The sequence below is a fragment of the Tachypleus tridentatus genome, chromosome 10, assembly GCF_004210375.1.
Source record: "Tachypleus tridentatus isolate NWPU-2018 chromosome 10, ASM421037v1, whole genome shotgun sequence".
Classification (NCBI taxonomy): domain Eukaryota; kingdom Metazoa; phylum Arthropoda; class Merostomata; order Xiphosura; family Limulidae; genus Tachypleus; species Tachypleus tridentatus.
The window spans coordinates 73,079,031-73,098,332 of record NC_134834.1 but is presented as its reverse complement, the minus strand read 5'-3'; the positions used below and the strand labels follow the sequence as shown (position 1 = coordinate 73,098,332).

General features: G+C 30.9%; 2 protein-coding genes across 15 annotated transcripts in view; one reads left to right on the top strand and one right to left on the bottom strand.

Annotated features, from left to right (window-relative positions):
- The window catches only part of LOC143229561 (serine/threonine-protein phosphatase 2B catalytic subunit 2-like), a 117,878-nt gene extending 114,284 nt beyond the window's left edge, over positions 1 to 3,594 (top strand). The window contains 2 exon segments of the mRNA XM_076462073.1: positions 579 to 595; positions 597 to 3,594. Of these exon segments, the coding sequence (XP_076318188.1) occupies positions 579 to 595; positions 597 to 761 (182 nt within the window). The 3' untranslated portion in view covers positions 762 to 3,594.
- Positions 3,595 to 6,745: 3,151 nt separating this feature from the next.
- Positions 6,746 to 19,302, bottom strand: part of LOC143229560 (uncharacterized) — a 135,618-nt gene continuing 123,061 nt past the window's right edge. For 12 of the 14 annotated variants that reach the window (XM_076462068.1, XM_076462058.1, XM_076462070.1 and 9 more), the window contains 8 exons: positions 18,500 to 18,614; positions 16,372 to 16,485; positions 13,357 to 13,477; positions 10,767 to 10,809; positions 9,523 to 9,604; positions 9,172 to 9,269; positions 8,443 to 8,614; positions 6,746 to 6,907 (listed from right to left, as the gene is read on the bottom strand). In XM_076462068.1, the coding sequence (XP_076318183.1) occupies positions 8,446 to 8,614; positions 9,172 to 9,269; positions 9,523 to 9,604; positions 10,767 to 10,809; positions 13,357 to 13,477; positions 16,372 to 16,485; positions 18,500 to 18,614 (742 nt within the window). In that variant the 3' untranslated portion in view covers positions 6,746 to 6,907; positions 8,443 to 8,445. The remainder of the gene's footprint in view (positions 6,908 to 8,442; positions 8,615 to 9,171; positions 9,270 to 9,522; positions 9,605 to 10,766; positions 10,810 to 13,356; positions 13,478 to 16,371; positions 16,486 to 18,499; positions 18,615 to 19,302) is intronic. The other 2 variants (XM_076462059.1, XR_013015942.1) reach the window with 2 other exon arrangements.

The window sequence follows — 19,302 nt, the reverse complement described above, 5'->3', positions numbered from 1 at the left end:
CTTATTATCTTAATTAGGTCCTAATACATACACATACACTAGCAACAGAAATTTCAAATTTTATTCTTTTTGTTGTAGTAAAAGGAATTAGAGAAACACTGATAATTAACAGAGTCTGTCATGCACACATTTGTTAAGTTTCATAAAATATTCTGAGAACACTTGAAGACAATGGTAATGTTTTATGGGGCTAGGCAATGTAGCTGGTGTGATTTCTAGGGTTTGGAAGATTAGCTGTTGTTTCTGTTTTCTGGAACTAGATATGTAACTATATGTTATCTAGGGTTAGTGAAGTAAGCTAGTGTTGTTTTTTCCTAAGGCTAAGAAAGTTAGCTGGTGTGTTTTTTTGGATAAAGGGTTGGAAAATTTGGCAGATGATGATACTTACTCATAGATATCGACTTTTATTGTAACAAAAAACTAAACAGGTGATTATTATGTAGTTGTTTGGTGATTGCAGACATTTTGATGATATAGTTTAGTGAGTAATTTAGTTTATTCAATTTTCACACAAGATAGATAAAAGATAATTGTATGTTTGTAAGGTACACATTTGATTATCTTTATTTCTACTTCAGAGCTGGCAGGATTTTCCCCCACATCACAGAATTACAAGCTTTGAAGAGGCTAAAGGTTTGGATAAAATAAATGAACGCATGCCACCCCGCAAGGATGCAGCTCTTCCATCCTCACCAGTGGGTCATGGATCATCAGATGACTCTCCACATTCTCAGCATAATGCAACAGGCCATAGTTCCTGAGGCACATTACACATCAATTCCGAGCACACAGGATTTCAGAGCTGGCCAGGAGCAGATTCCCAGCCATGTAACGTACACCATCCCTTGCTGGCACTGAGTGCTAAAGTTTCTGCTAATTTTTCCAGTTTCTTATTCATCTGCCTCAACCAGAGCTAAGCCACCTTCTCAATCTAAACTGGCTAAGACAATCACAGGATTTTAGTGATTTGTGAAAAAAGTGTGAAAGCAGAAGGACACCTGGAGAGCACAAGAAATTACAAAACATGCATTTTCCTAGCAGGAGTGTATAGCTAGCTGTCTTGGCTCTGGCATTCCAATCCTGGGCTGCCTGTCTCAAAATAATATTTATTTCTCCTCTTATAAAAATGTGTGTTCTCACTGTCCTGTGGTTTAGATAAATTGTTTACTTTCTGTTTAAAAATGTGTTATACAGAATTTTAATATTAAAAAACAATTTCATAAATATACTTGATTTTAAACACTATCTTACAATAATAATAAAAAAAGGAGCATTTGGAAAGTTTTTAGTTTTATTGGCTGGATCTCCAAACAAACAAACAAAAAAACTACCAGCAAACTAAGTTCCAATAAAAAGTGTCATAATACCCTTTCTCTTTAAAAATGACTCTTTGAGACAGGTAGCCCATACTATTTCTAATATCAGGTACAGTTAATCCCCAGAACTTCTTGAGTGCTTGGCTTGTATTTTTGCATTTAAATTAATGATCTCTTCTATATTTCAGTGTATTTGGCAGCTGATATCGTCAAATCAAACATTTGCACAGGATATGCCTGCATGAGATACATAGCATATTGCTGCAGAGAGTGAATTGTGGTTCTCATACAGTTTCTGTAAACAATATGCTCTCTTTAAAAAAATAAAAATAAAATAAAAAAATTCTTATTATATCTTCAATCACTTTGTTCTTGTGGAAAAAATCAAGTTGAGCCAGCCATCTGTTCTGCTCGTTCTTCTAGACTCTGATGGTTGTCTACAGAGTCAGTGTAAGTGAAAAGCACTTTTTTAAGTCCACTTAAAACTATCTGGGCATGTTTTGTTGATATTTTCATGGATTGTTAGCTCTGTTGTATTATAAAATTAAATATTATGAGCTCTGATCTAAGGATTCCCTTTTTTTGAAGCTTTGAAAGTTTTTGAATTTCATCTTGTATAACTATTGTATGTATAGAAATAAGATCCATCTCAATTCAATACTGGATTCTTTCTGAGGCCATAGGCCATTCTTTTGAAACTTTTTTTTTTTTTTTACATTGTACAGATACATGGCAAGGGCCTTAAATCTCATAGGAAATATATTATCTTTCCATTGAGTTGGAGGGGAACTATCACAGTTTAATAGGTTTAAGTATGTGATGTTTTTTGCCTGATGATAAGAATACCATAACCACAAAAAGAAAAGAAAATAAAAATTTCTCTTTTTATTCTTTTAAAGAAGTCAAATCAGAAACCAGGCCTTAAAAGTTTTCATGTTTTCAAGAAAAACAAACCTGTCGATAGTTCCAGATATGCCCTTTTGGTGTTTTATTTTAGGATTCTTACCTAGATTTTCTACTGATATGGGAAGATATGTTATTCTATAGATGGAGATGTTTTCAGGAAATTTATTAATGTTTCAAATTCTTAGGTCATTTTTTTTTCTCTACTGAAGAAAATTCAACTTTTGAAGGAAATGTCTTAACTTGCAGTTGTTTGATAGCACATTAATTTATTTCACATTTTAAAGAAATATGTCATTCTTGAAGGCATTTAATAACTACTTATATTAGAATAATAATATTAGCAATTCTATACCTCAACTGCTCCTTTTAACATTACACTGATGATTTTATTTGTAAACAATTAGTTCAAACATTTAGTTAAAAGTTGTTTAAATGTAACCTGGACATGATAGTCCAACTAGTCATCTTAAATCTATTATCTGGGAAGAGGGGATTTATAGTTGAGGAATGGCTTGCTCTAATAAAGATTGACTAGTCTGCCAAACTTGCTTCAAGCAATGACTGTGTGTATCCAAGTGCGTGTGTGACATTTTTTGTTGTATTCTTTAAAATGAAATAGTGCCATTTTCTCCACGTTTATCTTTTTTTCATTTTTAGTTTACTCTGTATATTACTAAAATATGTGTTCATACTTCTTTCTGTATTCTTCATGTATTATTTTATTTGCTATTTTGTGTCATTGGTTTAATTTAAAATATATTATTTTTGTTTAAATTTTTCCTTTTCTTTTGCACCTGAATACATATGATGAAAATTATTTTCAAGGTGTTGAAATTAAAGTAAACTTGAACAGGATAATATTTTAAAACTTTTATCTTTTTTTCCCAAAATTGATCATTGCATTATGATCTTTGTGGAAATTTTCACTTCCACATCAGTTTCTCTCTCTGTCTTGACGTATATCATTTCTAATACTCAAATCACAATCATCCCTGTAGAAAATTCTCTCAGATAGTCTGTCACTTCAACTACATTGGTTTATAATTTTAAGGAAATATCTTTTTCAATTATACAGTTTTGTATATAATTCTTATAATCTTGTAAGTTTTGTTAATTAGACAAAGATTTTATAAAAAAGAAAAACTGGTAATAGCCTTATACTGTCTCAGATTACAAGTTCATGGATTGATTGTGCTAATATGTCTGTGGGTACTTAAATAATTTCAACATTTTTTCTCTTTAAAGAATTTTAGCCAATAACATTTCAGACCTGTTTCCCGTCTGTTGAGCACTTGTTGTAAATGATACCAGACTGTAATGTTGTAAAGATTTTTGTGTTCAATAAACTTTAAAGGCAAAAAGGATACACAAATGATGTATGCTGTGAACAGTTTCTTGTGTACTGTGATTATAAAAAACAGAATTCTACCCTACTCATTAGCTGAGTATAGTACCCCTGTCCAGTGGCTGTGAGAATAACTCAGAATTATGTTACATTTACTAAACAACTTAGTGCCATTTATTAATGGACTTCTCTGTTATGTCCTTTGGTTGACTATTAAGTTTATGCACTAACTTATTTTGTAAATTTCACAGGTGTGAAACATTTAATTTTTGTAGCTTTGACATGAAAATAATAAAAACATGAAATATTTTAAATTTAGGGTCTGCAATCTATCAAAAGATATTCCAAACATAATTTTTTATAATAATGAACTTAGAGTGAGAATATTTGATCTGGTCACAGATGGGTAGATGACGGTAAATGTTTCATAACTATTAAGTTCTTCTTGTCTGTTCTCTTCAAGAGATCTCTGTTCACTTTTAGCATTCTTGGTTTGTATTTATGTAATTCTATTTCCAAAATACATACTCTTCAGGAAGTTTGGTCCATTATTACATAGTACTACCTCTGGTATCAGAATTCTGAGAAATACTGTCACTACTTAACCTTTGGAAAAGTTTCTGTTTAACCATTTGAAACCTTATAGACCAATAAGAGCGTAATGGTATTTTGCTTATCATATGCAGAGTCATCTTTATATTGTTATAGCTATGCTAGATGGCTTCAGTTATTTAAATTGCAATATGGAGTGGCATTTGGATAGAAATATACAATGTATCTTTAGTGAAAATAAGTTTTATTTTGAAATCAACAGCATCAGTTTGAGATTAACATTTTTATATTTTCTTATCAACTTGAGATGAATGTGAACCATTATTATATGAAGTATAGTACTTAAAAAAATCTTTTTCTTATTGTAATGGATGTATCTAATTTTTAGTGTGTTCATAGAGGATATTTCTGTTTTTATTTGGAAGCTAATAAGCTGTTTCTAATATCCACATATCTGTCCTAATATTCTACAAATTAACATGTTTCACTGTAGACTTAAAGATTCAAACCACTGAGAAAGTTATGTTTAATATTTTACTATAGAATATTTTAAGTTGTACATTACACTTATGGGTACATCGTATAGTGAAAAATGAACATTCCACAGGATTTAGGTATGTTTATATATGTTGATTTCAGTCTTTTCAAAATACATCATCTGACATTCTATATATTTCACATCCAACATAAATGAAACATTTTGTCACAGGACAACAATATTAGCTCTGACAGTGTGGTACAATGTTAGTAATGAGTGACTAGCTTTAATTAACATAGTGTTAGTAATTTAAAATAAAAGGGCTTTAAATGCATTATAATACCCAAGTCAATATATATATATATATATATAATATATATATTATACAAACATGTCAAAACCTTAATAACAGAATACTACACTTGAAAATTAAAGTACTTGTGTACTTTATGAATAGGTATTTATGTGCTTAGTACCATCATAATTTTGATTTTAAGATTTCTAACTCATGTACCCTACAAAGAAACGTTTGTGGCAAAGAAACATCTTCACTTTACAACACCTTGACAAACATTATGAAAGGCACATTTTTCAGTGAAAAATAGCTTCAACTTTGACCTTGAGCAACAGCTGTTTTATATAAATCATTATTAACCTTTTTGCAGTGGGCTGAGTACAATATAAAGGAGTTAATCTATGCATTTCACCATAACTTTTGATATAGCATGTGTATCTTCACAAAAAATCAATTTTTAATGAAATATTTTTACTAAAGATTTGTTTGCAAAAATAGTCTGTTTTGTTGGGTTGCAAAGTGATTTCATGTTATGATAAAAAAAACAACTATTCCTTGTCCCCAAAATCTTGAATGTTATTTGTATAATCTCTAAAACCTCCTAAATGCGTTTCAAATGTTTGTTTATAATAACACTTTATATTTTGTTATTTTCTATATGCTGCGTGGGATCTATCACTTGACCAACCTCATAACCATCATAAAAAAAAAGGAAATAAATATAAATTATGCTTTTTTTTGTACTAGAATGACCACATGTTATAACACAAAAATACAAATGTTTAGCCTAACTAGCTTAAGTCTTGTAATGCTATATGTTTTCATATGTTTGTTATTTGTATTACATTGACCTTTCCAGTAATGCTTGCTAAGATTGCATAACTTGCACTGACAAGGTACATATGCATTCGTGTTACTGTATCCAGTAGTATAAAACTAACCTTTCTTGACTGTTTTAGTTGACTAGTATATGTATATATAATGCATAATAATTTATTTCTAAATAGTAATAATCTGTAAACTTATTTTCCTTAAAATATAAGACAAATAATTATTGCTTCTTGCAACAACCTTGGTACTTGGTTGCTGCTGGACAGAGGTTGTTAAGCCTTTTAAAATTTTGCATGCAGAGGGTATCACAATTTTTTAGTTTTATGTATACAAAAAATCATAAATGACTCCACTTTAATTTATTAAGTTGATTTTAGATTCAAAAAAATATGAAACTTCACTAGACTAAAGACATAACCTACCTCCTTTAAATCTTGTATCAAAAGAATGTGGTTGCCTTTCACACATTAAAATGGCTGGGAAAAATCACCTTGGGACATACTAAGCTGTTAATTGGTTATTCACATGTTATATATTGGGACTGTTTTAAAAAAAATTAAAAGACATTAACAGGGCCACCATATTTGATATTGGATCTCAAACATCCAATTTTAAACAGTGCTGCATTTGATATACCACATGGCTGCTAAAACCTATATTTAGATGTGTTCTTTTAATATTTACCTTTAAATTAAGAATTTAACCCATATACAATATTAAAGGTTGAATTACAATCTACAATTCAAATACATTGACAAATTCATAAAATATTAGTTTCATAAAATTTTGAATGCAAAACAAGAAACATGATGAGATGACTTTTGACCCATTGCAAAAGAGTTAATAATATTTAGCAAATAAGAAAGGATCATCCTGATACATCACAACTCACCAAAAATATTAATTGGGGGTATTTCTTGTAACCCTTCCACTGCCTCAACATATTTTTTAGTGTCAAATTTAAGTAACATTTTTAAACATGAGTATTTATTTATATGTCTCAAATTTCAGTATGATGTCTCTTACAGGATGATCAGATGTTTTATTAAAAGAAAATGGGCATTGAAAAAGTTGAAATATTTATAACTTTTTACTTTTAAAGTAATGTAATAAACACATTATTAACATTTGATTATTCTTTTGGAAATTGTCTCTTCCCTTAGAGTTTCAGTTGCTCAGCTTACCTGAAATACATACACAAAAATATCATTAACACATTTAATCTCTTAATTATTTAACTTTAAAAAAAGTACTATTTAATCCAATATTTGCTTTCAGTAATTGAATAGAATTTTCATTATTTTCTTTCTGGGTCAGTAGGGGAACTTGCATTCAAATATTTGCATATTACCCTGTATGATAACTGTTCTGTCAAGTAACTGCAAAAATCAGTATTTCACATTTCATTCTTTGTTGACCTAATGTAAGCTTCTCATTGAGGTGTAATAACAGTTAGAATTTCCTATGTTTTGAAACAATTGGATTACAGTTCTTTATGTTAAGAAGTAGCATATACCAGACAAAATACATCTTATATACTTTTTTAGCTTTACTGTAAATCTGAATAATTAAATTCCAGCTGTATGAATAATTTTCAGGTTGATAATGTTTTAAAGGATAACTTTTGAATAGGTGTATTAGATCAGAGAATTTTACAGAAAATTTTATTACTTCAAAATGTTACAAGCTGTTCTGGTATGAAAGTCAAAATTGTACTTGATTAATTTGTAAGTTTTGCCACAGTCTGTTTCAGTCCTCAGTTTGCTTTAAGGAACTTTGAAAAAATATCAAGTGAGTTATTTAAGTTTTTGTGTTTGGGGTATAAAATTGTTATAGAAATCAATACCAACATATTTGTATCTTGAAAGTATGATCATTATGACATTTTCACTATTTCTTTAGTCAAGTTTCCCAGATTCTTTGTAAACAGCATATTGAAGATAAAAAAAACAACAACCTGTATTATATACTTTTCTACATGCAAGTAAATGGGATCCAAGGTTATTAGAGTGGAAAACATATTCTTGGAAATCACTGTTGTTTCAATTTATTCTTAGGTAGTGGATATTGTGAAATCTTTCTGATTGGAAGTATAGTTCCTACAAAAGGATATTTCATTGAAGAAAGTAGTTTTATAACAACTATATTTTATTGTATCTGAAGTTTTGTAGTTATCTTTGTGCTAAACTGTAGATGCACTTTTAGCATTAGGTTAAATGCTCATTGTGCCATATTATTACAAGTTAATTGTTTCCTCTCCTGAAATTAGATTAAATACAGACACATGCTGTAGGCTTTTGCTACATGTAATATAGCAACAGTATACAAACTAAGTAAAATCCAGTATACATCTTGGGGAAGAACTAAAATATTGTTGCATGTGGTCCGTCTTCTAAAAATCAGGATATGGACAATATACATCTAATATGGAACATTATTATATAGGTATATAACTAAAAAATAACAAAGGGCCTAATCCAGAGTTGGTGTAATGCATGTTCAACCTTATCATACTTGTTACTCAGAATAATAAATTTATTTGAATAAATATTGGCTTAATTGTTTAAAAAATCATAATATAATTAAGAATGACTGGTTAAAAAACAAATTGTGTAGGGCTGTCTTTGTAAGTTCCAAATCAACTGACTGTATATCAAATCTAAATCAGTACACCATTGTTTACTTTTATTTTTGAAGGATTATGAACATGAATACTTACGAGTTAGATTCTTGTAACATAATTTCCTGGGAAAGTTCCTAAAATCCCTGTTCTTGTGCAGGTTCCCACATACCAACCATCATTGCACTTTTCCATAACATAAACTATGTCTCCTTCAAAAAGCTCAAGTTCATCATTATTCTGAGGTCTGTATGAGTATAGAACTCTGTACCTTGAGGCAGAGAAGTAATAGCCACATGTAACATGCACAATGTAATTTAACAATAGTTTTTAAGTTGTTACAGTTACCTTTTCCATTTTTCTAAAATTTAAAAGCTGCTTTGTTGCAGTGTATCAAGTGTATAAAATAAGTTTAGTCATGATTTTTTTTCTAACATAACAAGGTGTTATGTTAATCCAAGTTATTAAACATTACCAAATTGTACAACACTAGGCAGCAGTGGATAATTACTATTCTGTACAATTGTAAAAAGAAAATTCAGTTTGCAACATGATTATAAAACTATCTTGGGAACCATAATTTTTTTTGTTTTAAAGAAATGCTAGCAGAAACTAAAAACAAAATGAAATATCATGCAAATAAGTTGGTTTTTGTGAACTTTTTTACAGGACCTATAATATGAAACTGTAATGAACAGACATAGTGTTCTTATTTTATTTGATCCAAGTTCAGGTGTGATGGTAACACCATGATGAAAATAGTTTGTCAGTCATCTATCAAAGAAATATATGGTTCAATTGTAAAAGATAATTTCTTTCAATACATACGGGATTATGCCATTGTAAGTATCTATGTGAAGGCTCTGAGAGATAGGCTCTTTTTCATCTTCATAAATTCTTCTAATCTGTTGTTTATCTCTGGGCTTCTTTGATTAAAAGAAGAAAAATTATAATTATGCTGAATGTGGATACTTAGAACAGACACTCAAATGCATTTTGTAATTCAACAATAAGTATGTATCTGATGGCATAAATTATAGCACAAAATGTCTACTGATATAATGATACCTTCTATTGTACTTTACAAGTCTGACATAACAACAGTCAGCTTGTATTTGATAACACATCTGCAGAATAAATTTAATTTCATGGTGTTTAATTTTTGAGGGATTCTCTTACCGACACAGAATTATTGGAATTGGGAATCTGTAGGTGGTCCCATGCTTGTGGACTTCTAGTGGAAGATGGCTCCTCACTAGAGCTAGTTATGGTTGAATACAAAAAACGATTCCATTGTTAAGCCATGCAGTTAAATAACAAACAATCATACTAAAGTCACATCCAAATTGCTATCTATCTAGAATTTGAAAGTTAGTTATTTTGTAAATAACTAGTAACAAGAACTAAAAATACAAATGTGGAAAACTTTTCAATAGTAGTCAGAATTTCTAACGTGAAATCTTACAAATCTTCTCTTATTTTCTCTTTTATATGGTTAATGCTATTAACTGATTATATAGTTTTACATAATTACATAATATACATAAATCTCTTGGAAAGTTATGAAGTGAACTTTGAAGGTAATAAGATACCTGAAACATAAACTTTGAAATTTTTGATTGACATGTGAGGGTCTGGAGACATAAAAGAGACAATTCAGCCCTGTATACCCCTATGTGAGAGATGGGAGAGTATCTGAAAGAAGTCATTACATGGATGAGATCCTGTTACCCATTGTTTGCCCCTTTTGCTGGTGCTAGGAGAGAAGAGTTTGTTTAACAACAGAAATCTAGCCTCACACTACCAGGATCATGCATAAATATAGGTACTGGACTGGCCTACTAAGTAAATGGCCCTAAATCTCATTGACCATGTGTGGGACTTACTAGGGAGAGCAGTTAGAGAGTAACAACCTGCTCCTATGATGGTCCAGAAGCAAAGAGCTGCTCTCATCAAGGAGTGGACTTTACTGCTTGTAGAAGTCATATGAAATGTCATAAATGGTGTGGGGAACAGGTAAAAAGAAGTTATCTCCAAAAGAGGAGTGCCTATCAGTTACTACAGTTTTGTTCTTAAGTTATTTTTTTCTTTGTTATTTGTGTAGCCAAATAGTGGCACTTTTGTTGTTTTTATTTGTAAATAAATTTTTCAACTTTCTTGGTATTGTTTACCTGTGATATATGTAATAAACATATTTTATCAATATTCAATATGTCTCCGTTTTCCCTTTAAAAAAAACACACGTTATTTCTCAATTTTTGTGAGTAGTGTACTTTTTAATGAAATGCTTCTATTATTCATTTTTAAATTTAATCTAGTTTCCTCAAAACACTTGAATTCCAGGAAATCTTTTTCTCTGTGTAAAAAACATGAAAGTAATATATGGTTGAATGTTTCAAGAGAACAAGATGCTGAGTACTTACAATGTAGGATCCAGAGGAGCCTTGGGTGACAAAGAATGTATTGCTAGACAATTTAAACCAAAATTGATATTAGCTAAAACAGATAAATTGTTAATTAAGATCATTTTTTTTCTTTTTCCTTTTAACTTTAAAGATTTTGACTGCTATTAATACATTGTTGATGGGTCACGTGTTTCTAGCAGAACATCTTTGTGTGATAGTTATTAAAACGTTGAGTTTGAAACGAGTTGGATGCATTTTATTTTGTGCATAACTCAACTATATTTTTATTTATATGAAACTTACAGAGAATGTACATTAAGACACCTAGTAAATATTTAAAGTGTGGGATCTTGTAAAACATTTTCCTATATGGAGTAGAACTGTACAAAACGTGCATATGTATTACATTTCACTTCTTTTCTCATGGGTAATACAATCTCTACAAGCCATAGGAAATTTCTTTCTCTGTAGATGAAATGAATATAGGACTATGCTACTTAATGTCAACAGACAGTTTTCCTGAGAGATCCTTCCTTGTCTCTTCTGTTGATCGACTGGGTTTGTCCCTCCAGTTTCAGTAAGCCTTCTTTATCTATGTCAGTAATCAATTCTCCTGGAACAGAGAGGAGTAACTGCTCATATTTTATTTTTTTCTGTTGGTTCAGAGCTTTGTATAATCTATATGAATAAAAGTGTTATATTTTATGTTCATTTCACTGTTTTTCTGAGAATGGTGAAGTATGAGTGGTACCAATTTGTATGATCAACATCTTTCATATTGGTATTGTATTGGAGAACACAGGTTTGTTTTATTTCTTCTGTTATTCTGTTTTGTTTTATTGTAGCAGAAACAGATGAGTCAAGGATGGATGAAATTATATTTTAAACTTCTCTTTTCTTTCCATTTTAACTATGAGAACATAACCTTTTCTACATGAAGCAGTTTCACCTTTTTTCATTGTTGAAACTTCAAGCTTGGCAGCTACCCTCTATTAACTCTGATTGTTTTGCAGTCTCTTGTTTTATGTTCTATGAACAGGTTTGCAATGGAAGTATTGTAGTAATAATTGTCTTGAGATACGTTGTGCCACCATCCAAGATTGGGAGAAAGAACTGAAAAATATTTTCCTCCAATTTTTTCCCCTCACCAGTATAAATCTCCATGTTGTAAATATAAATATAATCTGTGTCACTCTCATACACCATTGTCATCTGCAGGCCATATTTTACAATTTTTGCAGGCTTGTATGTTCAGAATTTTAGATAGTCTGCTCTATGGAATCATATTCTCATCCAATGAAAACTGTTTCTTTGTATAGTGCCTTGAATCTATTGAGGAGATAATCCAATACTGCCTGAAGACTCATCCACTTTCTGATTATCACTGAAGTGCCAAAATGTCCAAATCTGTTTTGCTGTATTATCTACAAAAATATTGAGCTAATCAAAAGAATATCCATTGACCAATAATCTTTTCAGTTATTTCCTTGTCTGTCCCATTAGTAGATAAGACCTAGGAATTTCCTCATGTCTGTAGGTGTAACTTCAGACCACTGAAGTCCTTCAGACAGCATTCTATGTTGTTTTTTTTGCAGTTTGATTATGGTAGATGCACATTTCCTGACAAAATATTTCAAACAAGTCATCACCAAATGTTAGACTTAGCACAGCAGCAATATTTTTGGGTTCAGATGGAGTTAAGTGTCCCCTGGATTCCCTTCAAATATTTCCAAGTTCAGTGGAATATCTCTTTCTGACCAATTATTATCACAACAGAATCAGTTGAGAACACAACTTTTCATATTTTTGAAAGTCTAAAAATATCACTGTAGATAGTAACTGTCAGAATGATTCACATCAGAATCTTCACCTTCACTTGGAAGATCTGATAAATTATCATCGAATAATTCAGTAATTATCTCATCTTCACTCAACATGTAAGGTTTTCTGCAAGAAGCCATTTATAAAATCGTTGATATTGTAAGTCAAAATCAGAAAAAAATAACTGTCCAGTACAAAATAAAATGCATCCAACTCCTTTCAAACTCAACATTTTAATGCTCTTCAAGAAACACTAGTAAAATTGTGACCCCTTAGCATTGCTGTCTTTGTATAAGAATAGGTACTTTTCATAATATATGATAAAACAGTTTAACTGAAGAAAATTATATTTCATATGTACTTTGATCCACATGAAATTAGAGTATACATATTCTAAAATAATTTACCATTTAAGCACATTTAATTCACATACAAGCTAATCTTTGGATCTGACTCAGCCATATTAAGTCAAATTATACATGCTCATGAGTAACAAATTTCCAGTTTGTAGCATAATTACTTCATTTCAGTAAAATATTCATAACTTGATAAATTACAAATTAGTCTGTTGGATATACAATAAGCTTTATTGAAAACTATATGGAAAAACTGATTAACACTATTCCATTTTCTCAGCTTATAAATAAGTTTATTAACATAAACATTATTGTTATAGTTAATTCTTACCAGATTCAATGAATATTAAATTAAAAGTTTACGAAGAACAAATCTGAGAAATTTTATCCTACTACATACAACAGCAGTATTATACATGATTGTTCCTCACCTGAGTTATCAGGTTCTTTAAGTACTTCAATGTAAGAAACAGGGACAATCCCCCTCTTATTTCCTGTCCTTCCTTCGTACCAATTCTTATCTACCCTTTGAATCAGTGCCAACTCCTGTCCCTTAAAATCAAGAACAGTAAGTTTACAAACTACCTAAATGTACGATATAGATTATATTAAACCTTCACTTTGTTCGATAACATTTTATTGTCTAGTTGTACAATATATAGCAATGGAATATTGCTATAATAACACTTGTTATTTTCGCATAAACTTGTATAAAAAATTTGTAGCTTTAGATCATATAAAATGATGTTAATTTAAGTAATTAATAAAAACGAATAGTCAATCTGAGATGTCCCAGGTGTGTGTAGACTTGCATTGAAAAGTTGTGCAGCTTTATCTAATGATGTTTTTCCATCCTAAAGAGAAGGCAACCTCAAGCTGTGCTAAGTAAATCACCTGAAGTCCTGTATACAATAACCACTTCAACTGTGATGCTAAATGGGGCCTACTGATTAGGGAGCTTAACTTGCAAGCTGCAGGAATGTTAGAACATGACAGTCAATCTCATTGTTTGTTAGTAAAAGAGTAGTCCAAGAGTTGGTTGTGGGTGGTGTTGAATAACTGCCTTCCCTCTATTCTCACTTTTAAATTAGAGATGGCTAGTGCAGACAGCCCTAAAGCAATTTCTTGTGAAATTCAAACATGATACTATACTATCCACTTTATCATATTTGTATTTGTAGAATGGTTTAGTGACTAAAATACATAGTAGGACGTGTATAAAAATGTTCAGACAAATAAAAGAAAATAACCCAACACCACTTTTTCAGATCATTAATCAAATAAACCATTATGAAGATGGATGTGTCTGAGGAGCACATTAGGCATATAATGCTTTATGAGTTTAAAAAAAGGCAATAGTGCAGTAGAAACTACATGAAACATTCAAGGTGTTTATGGTGCAGAATCTCTCAATGAAAGAAAATGTTGAAGGTGGTTTCCAAAGTTCAGATCAGGTGACTACAGCTTAAGCGATGTGCCATGTTCAGGTCGTCCTGTTGAGTTTGATGATAACTTGTTCCTGGTTGTACTTGATGAAAATTGTGCATAACACTTGAAGAACTAGCACAGAAGCTTAATTCAACCCATTCAACAATTCACCATCATCTACAACAGCTTGGAAAGGTGTCAAAACTTGGAAAGTGGGTCCCCCATGACTTGCTCTAAGGTTGGCTTCTGTCAAGAGTGGGCATTTGCACTTCTTTGCAGTCTCGTGAACATAACTCACTTTTTTTGGACAGGTTAGTGACTGGAGATGAACAATGGACATTTTATAAAAATGTTAAGAGCCGCAGACAATGGCTCAGTGCACATCAACTGGCTAAAGCATGGTCCAAAATGGACCTCCACCCTAGGAAAGTCTTGTTAAGCATTTGGTGGGATATTGTTGGTGTGATTCACTTTGAGTTGCTGTCACTCAATGTAACGATTACATCAGATTTCTACTATCAACAGTTAGAGCGCTTAAATGTTGCACTGAAAGAAAAGTGGTCTGCTTTGATCAACCGTAAAGGTGATCCTTGTGTAACACAACAAATCTGCAAAGACTGAAGAGCTAGACTGGGAAAAACTTTCACATCCTCCTTATTCTTCAGACTTTGCCCCATCTGATTATCATCTATTCCAAAGTTTGTAGAACTATCTTGATGGAAAAGAAGATGTCAAAACTACCCTCTCTACATTCTTTTCCTCCAAACCCTAAGAATTTTATAGAAGTGGCATTCAGAAGCTTGTGAATCATTGGCAGGAAGGGAATTATAATAATAATGGAACATATATAATTGATTAAATAACATTAAAAGCATTTGAAATCCTTTCTCTTTTGCTGAACCTAAAATCAGCCATTACTTAAGGGATGACCTGAAACTTTAAAAAATCTGATTTTTTGTGTTCAATTTAAATTAAAAGTTTTAGTGTATAGTTTCATGGTGTTTATAATTTTGATCAAAATAACCAAACTCGTGTACACAGAGTTAAATTTGTAACTTGGCATTGTCAATACCACAATAACTGGTTTAGTATGTTAAAAATCTTTAAATAAAGTTTAATGAATCTAAATATACAGAGGAAAAAGTGCAAGGATGTTTACCAACAATGTTACAGTTAAAATATATCTCAGGATGGCTGGTATGGGTATTAACACTTTTACTAATAAAGCAGAGAACAATGTTTCAACCTTCTGATGATGACCTAAGAAGGTTGAAACATTGTTCTCTGCTTTATTAGTAAAAGTGTTAATACCCATACCAGCCATCCTGAGATATATTTTTACTTTAAGTGGGTTTCTCATCATCATGAATGTTACAGTTAATTATAAAACAATAGTCCATTATTAACCTAATTAATCTTAAATTAACCAACTGCAGCACTACGTTATATTTAATCTTATCCCTAAAACATAACTGAGAGGTGTTGGATTCAGCTTCAGGGATATTGTGATTCTGAACATAAAGAAAGCTTGCTGCAAAGCTAGACCCACATTCTTCTGGTATTCCTCTATTGGATGTAGCTACATTCAAAATTAGCAAGTTTATGGGCAAAAGCCTTGAAACATCTGTTACAAACAGTGAAGCAGTGCTTTTTTTTTACTGTATAGCATTATGACTTTCAAGCTACACTAATCACGTAACTGTTATCCTTTAGCTTTTATTCATCGAAATTACTTCTATATCTTAAACTACACAAGTTGCATTTAACATCTGTGGCCCTCAATTAAGTATTTTACATTATAATTAACTCTTTATACCTATAATGCCTTACAGAGTATTCAATTTACAGTAAAGTTTAACAGAAGTAGTAGTATTTGGAAGGTAGATTTCTGATAACTTGTAGGATTTAAAAAAACTAAAAAACTTTCTAAGCAATTAATTAAGGTACAGTAAATTTTATGTGGGGAACAGACTTCGGTAGCTAATAATTGTGTTAGTTTAATCAAATGAAGTGCATACCTTGTACAAAGGAAGCTCTAGTGGTGTTTGGGCAACAAAATTGTACTTAGCCACACCATTTCCTTCTGTGTTGGTCCTCTTGGGCTGGAGTTTCACAGTTTCTTGTGGTATTAACTAGGAAAGTGAAGAGAAACTTTAACATTTACTATATGTATAATTCAACTGCTTTCAGTAATGGTGTTTTTGTTGATGCAAGTGAGTATGAAATACTATCATTATTTTATTCAAGTATTCCACACAAAAAAATTATCTTTATTGAAATCCTTTGTTTACCAAGAGAAAAGTTCATAATTTTACTCCATTATATACACATATATATTAGTTTGCTATAACCAAAAACAAGCCAAAATAAAAAATGCTGCACTAATTGGAAAGATCCCATGATACTTGCTATAATGTGGGATATAAAATATATCTTAGGTTTTGGAGGTGACTGAAATAGGACCCACATTGCTGTGGTGATGCACTGTCTATCAGTCTTACATGCAAAAAAAAAGTAATAGAAATAACATATATAGAAATAAAAATTAGTAGTCCAAGATGTGGGTACTTAAACCCACAATGTCTTACATCTATATCATCCTTCACTGCCTGCAGACAGTTGTAGGAAAGTGACTGCTTTCCAAAATAAAGAAGAAAATATCAATTGAAAAATAAGGTACTGCCATTTGGGGATAAATTAGTTACATAACCTTACCTCTTGAAGTTAGCATTCCAGCCATCATTATGGTAGAATGGCACTTACTGGTAAGCCCAATAAGTTAATTATACTAGTTCAACTTCCAATCACCACCCATTAAGACTATTGTAACTATCATGCTCTAAGTAAGCCTTTATATGCAGTAAGGTGTGCATGCACATAAAAGTAGTGCCAAGTTGTTAAATGACCTTAATCATAATTAAAAATAATTAAATAATTTTATTTAAAGGTTCTTTATTAAAACCATTAACTACTCATTTTTGTATCAGTATTTCAATACTAATAATAAAATATTGTAATATATTACAAATTTTATAATATCTGAATAATTGCAAAGTTATAATGATTATAACAGAGTATGGTACATTACTATTAAAAGAGGGTAAATTGGAAATGCAAAATATGTTCTTTTATCAAAAATATTTATATTGATATCCTTATCAATTGATTTAATTTCCAAATCTAAATAATGTGCTTCTGTATTAGATATTGAAGTATTTTCAATTTCTAATTATAGTGGATAAATATTATTAATAAATTATTTATTTCAGGATTATTATTTATATTAACTAAATCATCTCATTTAATTTACTTAACTCTATCAGCATTAATTTTTTCTAAAAATATCTTATCTATCTGTATATATACCTATAAATATTAGTCATTGTAGTTTCTGTTAAAAGAAAATGTAATTAGTTGTCGTATAAAACTGAAACCTAGTACTTCAGCTTTCAGTATCAACAACAAAACATTTTTCATAAATGTAACCCTGACAAGATTAATAACATACCAATTACAAAACTATTTACTTGTAATATGGACCAAGTAAGATCTCTGTTGGAAAGGCAATCAACATGCACTTCACTTATTTTGACACTTATTAGCAATGTATTTACTTTTCCATAAAAATCACTTTAATATTACTAATCTTGCAAACAGACCAAATAACATTTGTGGTAGTTTAATATCTTGCTTCATCCTTCATGCATCTACTAAGACTGTTCTCACATTATTTACAACATCTATTCTAAGTAAAGCTGGACCGTTAGTGATATTTGCTAATCAATGGGCTTCATTAAAGTTATATTTTATTAGTAAATAAATAAAAGACAGCAGGTGTGACCAGCAGCAGATAGTCTTAGTAGGATTTTAATAACAAAAAAAATGGACAAGTGAGTTTAGCAGCAATATTTTTATTAATTGAATAATTTGAAGACAGTAATGATTGGAAACTGTAATTTCAGTTAACTGACTAGTTTAAATCACACTAATTAATGTAATCACTGCTTGTAAGTAATTGATTACTGGGATTAAATCACCCACCTCTCATTCTGTGTATGCTAATAAAACAAAATTAAAACACAAGATTAAAAAAATTAATGTTATACTTGAAAAATTACTTTGAGTTCACATTAAATAGAAACTTACCTCTACATAACTGAATGGTAGCATCCCTTCCATTCCATGATGTTCTCCTAAGAACCAGTTTTTATTGATCGTTTTTATTACATAGACAATGTCACCTTTCTTCACAGTTAACTCCCTGAAGATTGATTTTCAGCAGGAAGAAAAAGTGAGAAATTAAAAATTACTTCAGTGAACATACTGCATTTGAGACAAGATCCTAGTCACAGTGATATAAAGTTCTAAAAATTGGATATATATATATATATACACACACACACACACACCAAAAAAATTGCATTTTGCATTGTTAGACTCAACCACTTATTTGAGTAGAGCTTCGAAAGATGAAAATAAGAAAAGGAAAAATAAAAACAAAAATCTTCTTTTAGCATTTAATAGGGAAAATGTGAACACTATGAAATTAGCCTAAATACTAGCTGGTCAAAAGTTTAATACCATACCAAAAAGAAGTCCTAAACAGGACAGGAAATGCCAAACAAGAGTTATTAGTAGTTAGTTGAACGACCGTCATTGCGAATAACTTCAAACATTGGCTTTGGGATGGTCGATATAAGTGTTTGCAGAAGGCTGGCTGGAATGGTATTCCAAGTAGTGAAGATGGCTTCACGAAGATTATGCACTGTTTGGAATTGACGTCCATTTCTACAGACTTACCTTGCCATCCACCCCCAAACATTTTCAATGGGGTATAGTTCCTGTATAGTCGTTTTTCCTGTGGGCATTGTGGATTGCAGTGTTGTCCTGTTGAAAGATTCAGTCATTTCCACACAAGCGAGGGCCTTCGATCAATAAGGATGCTCCAA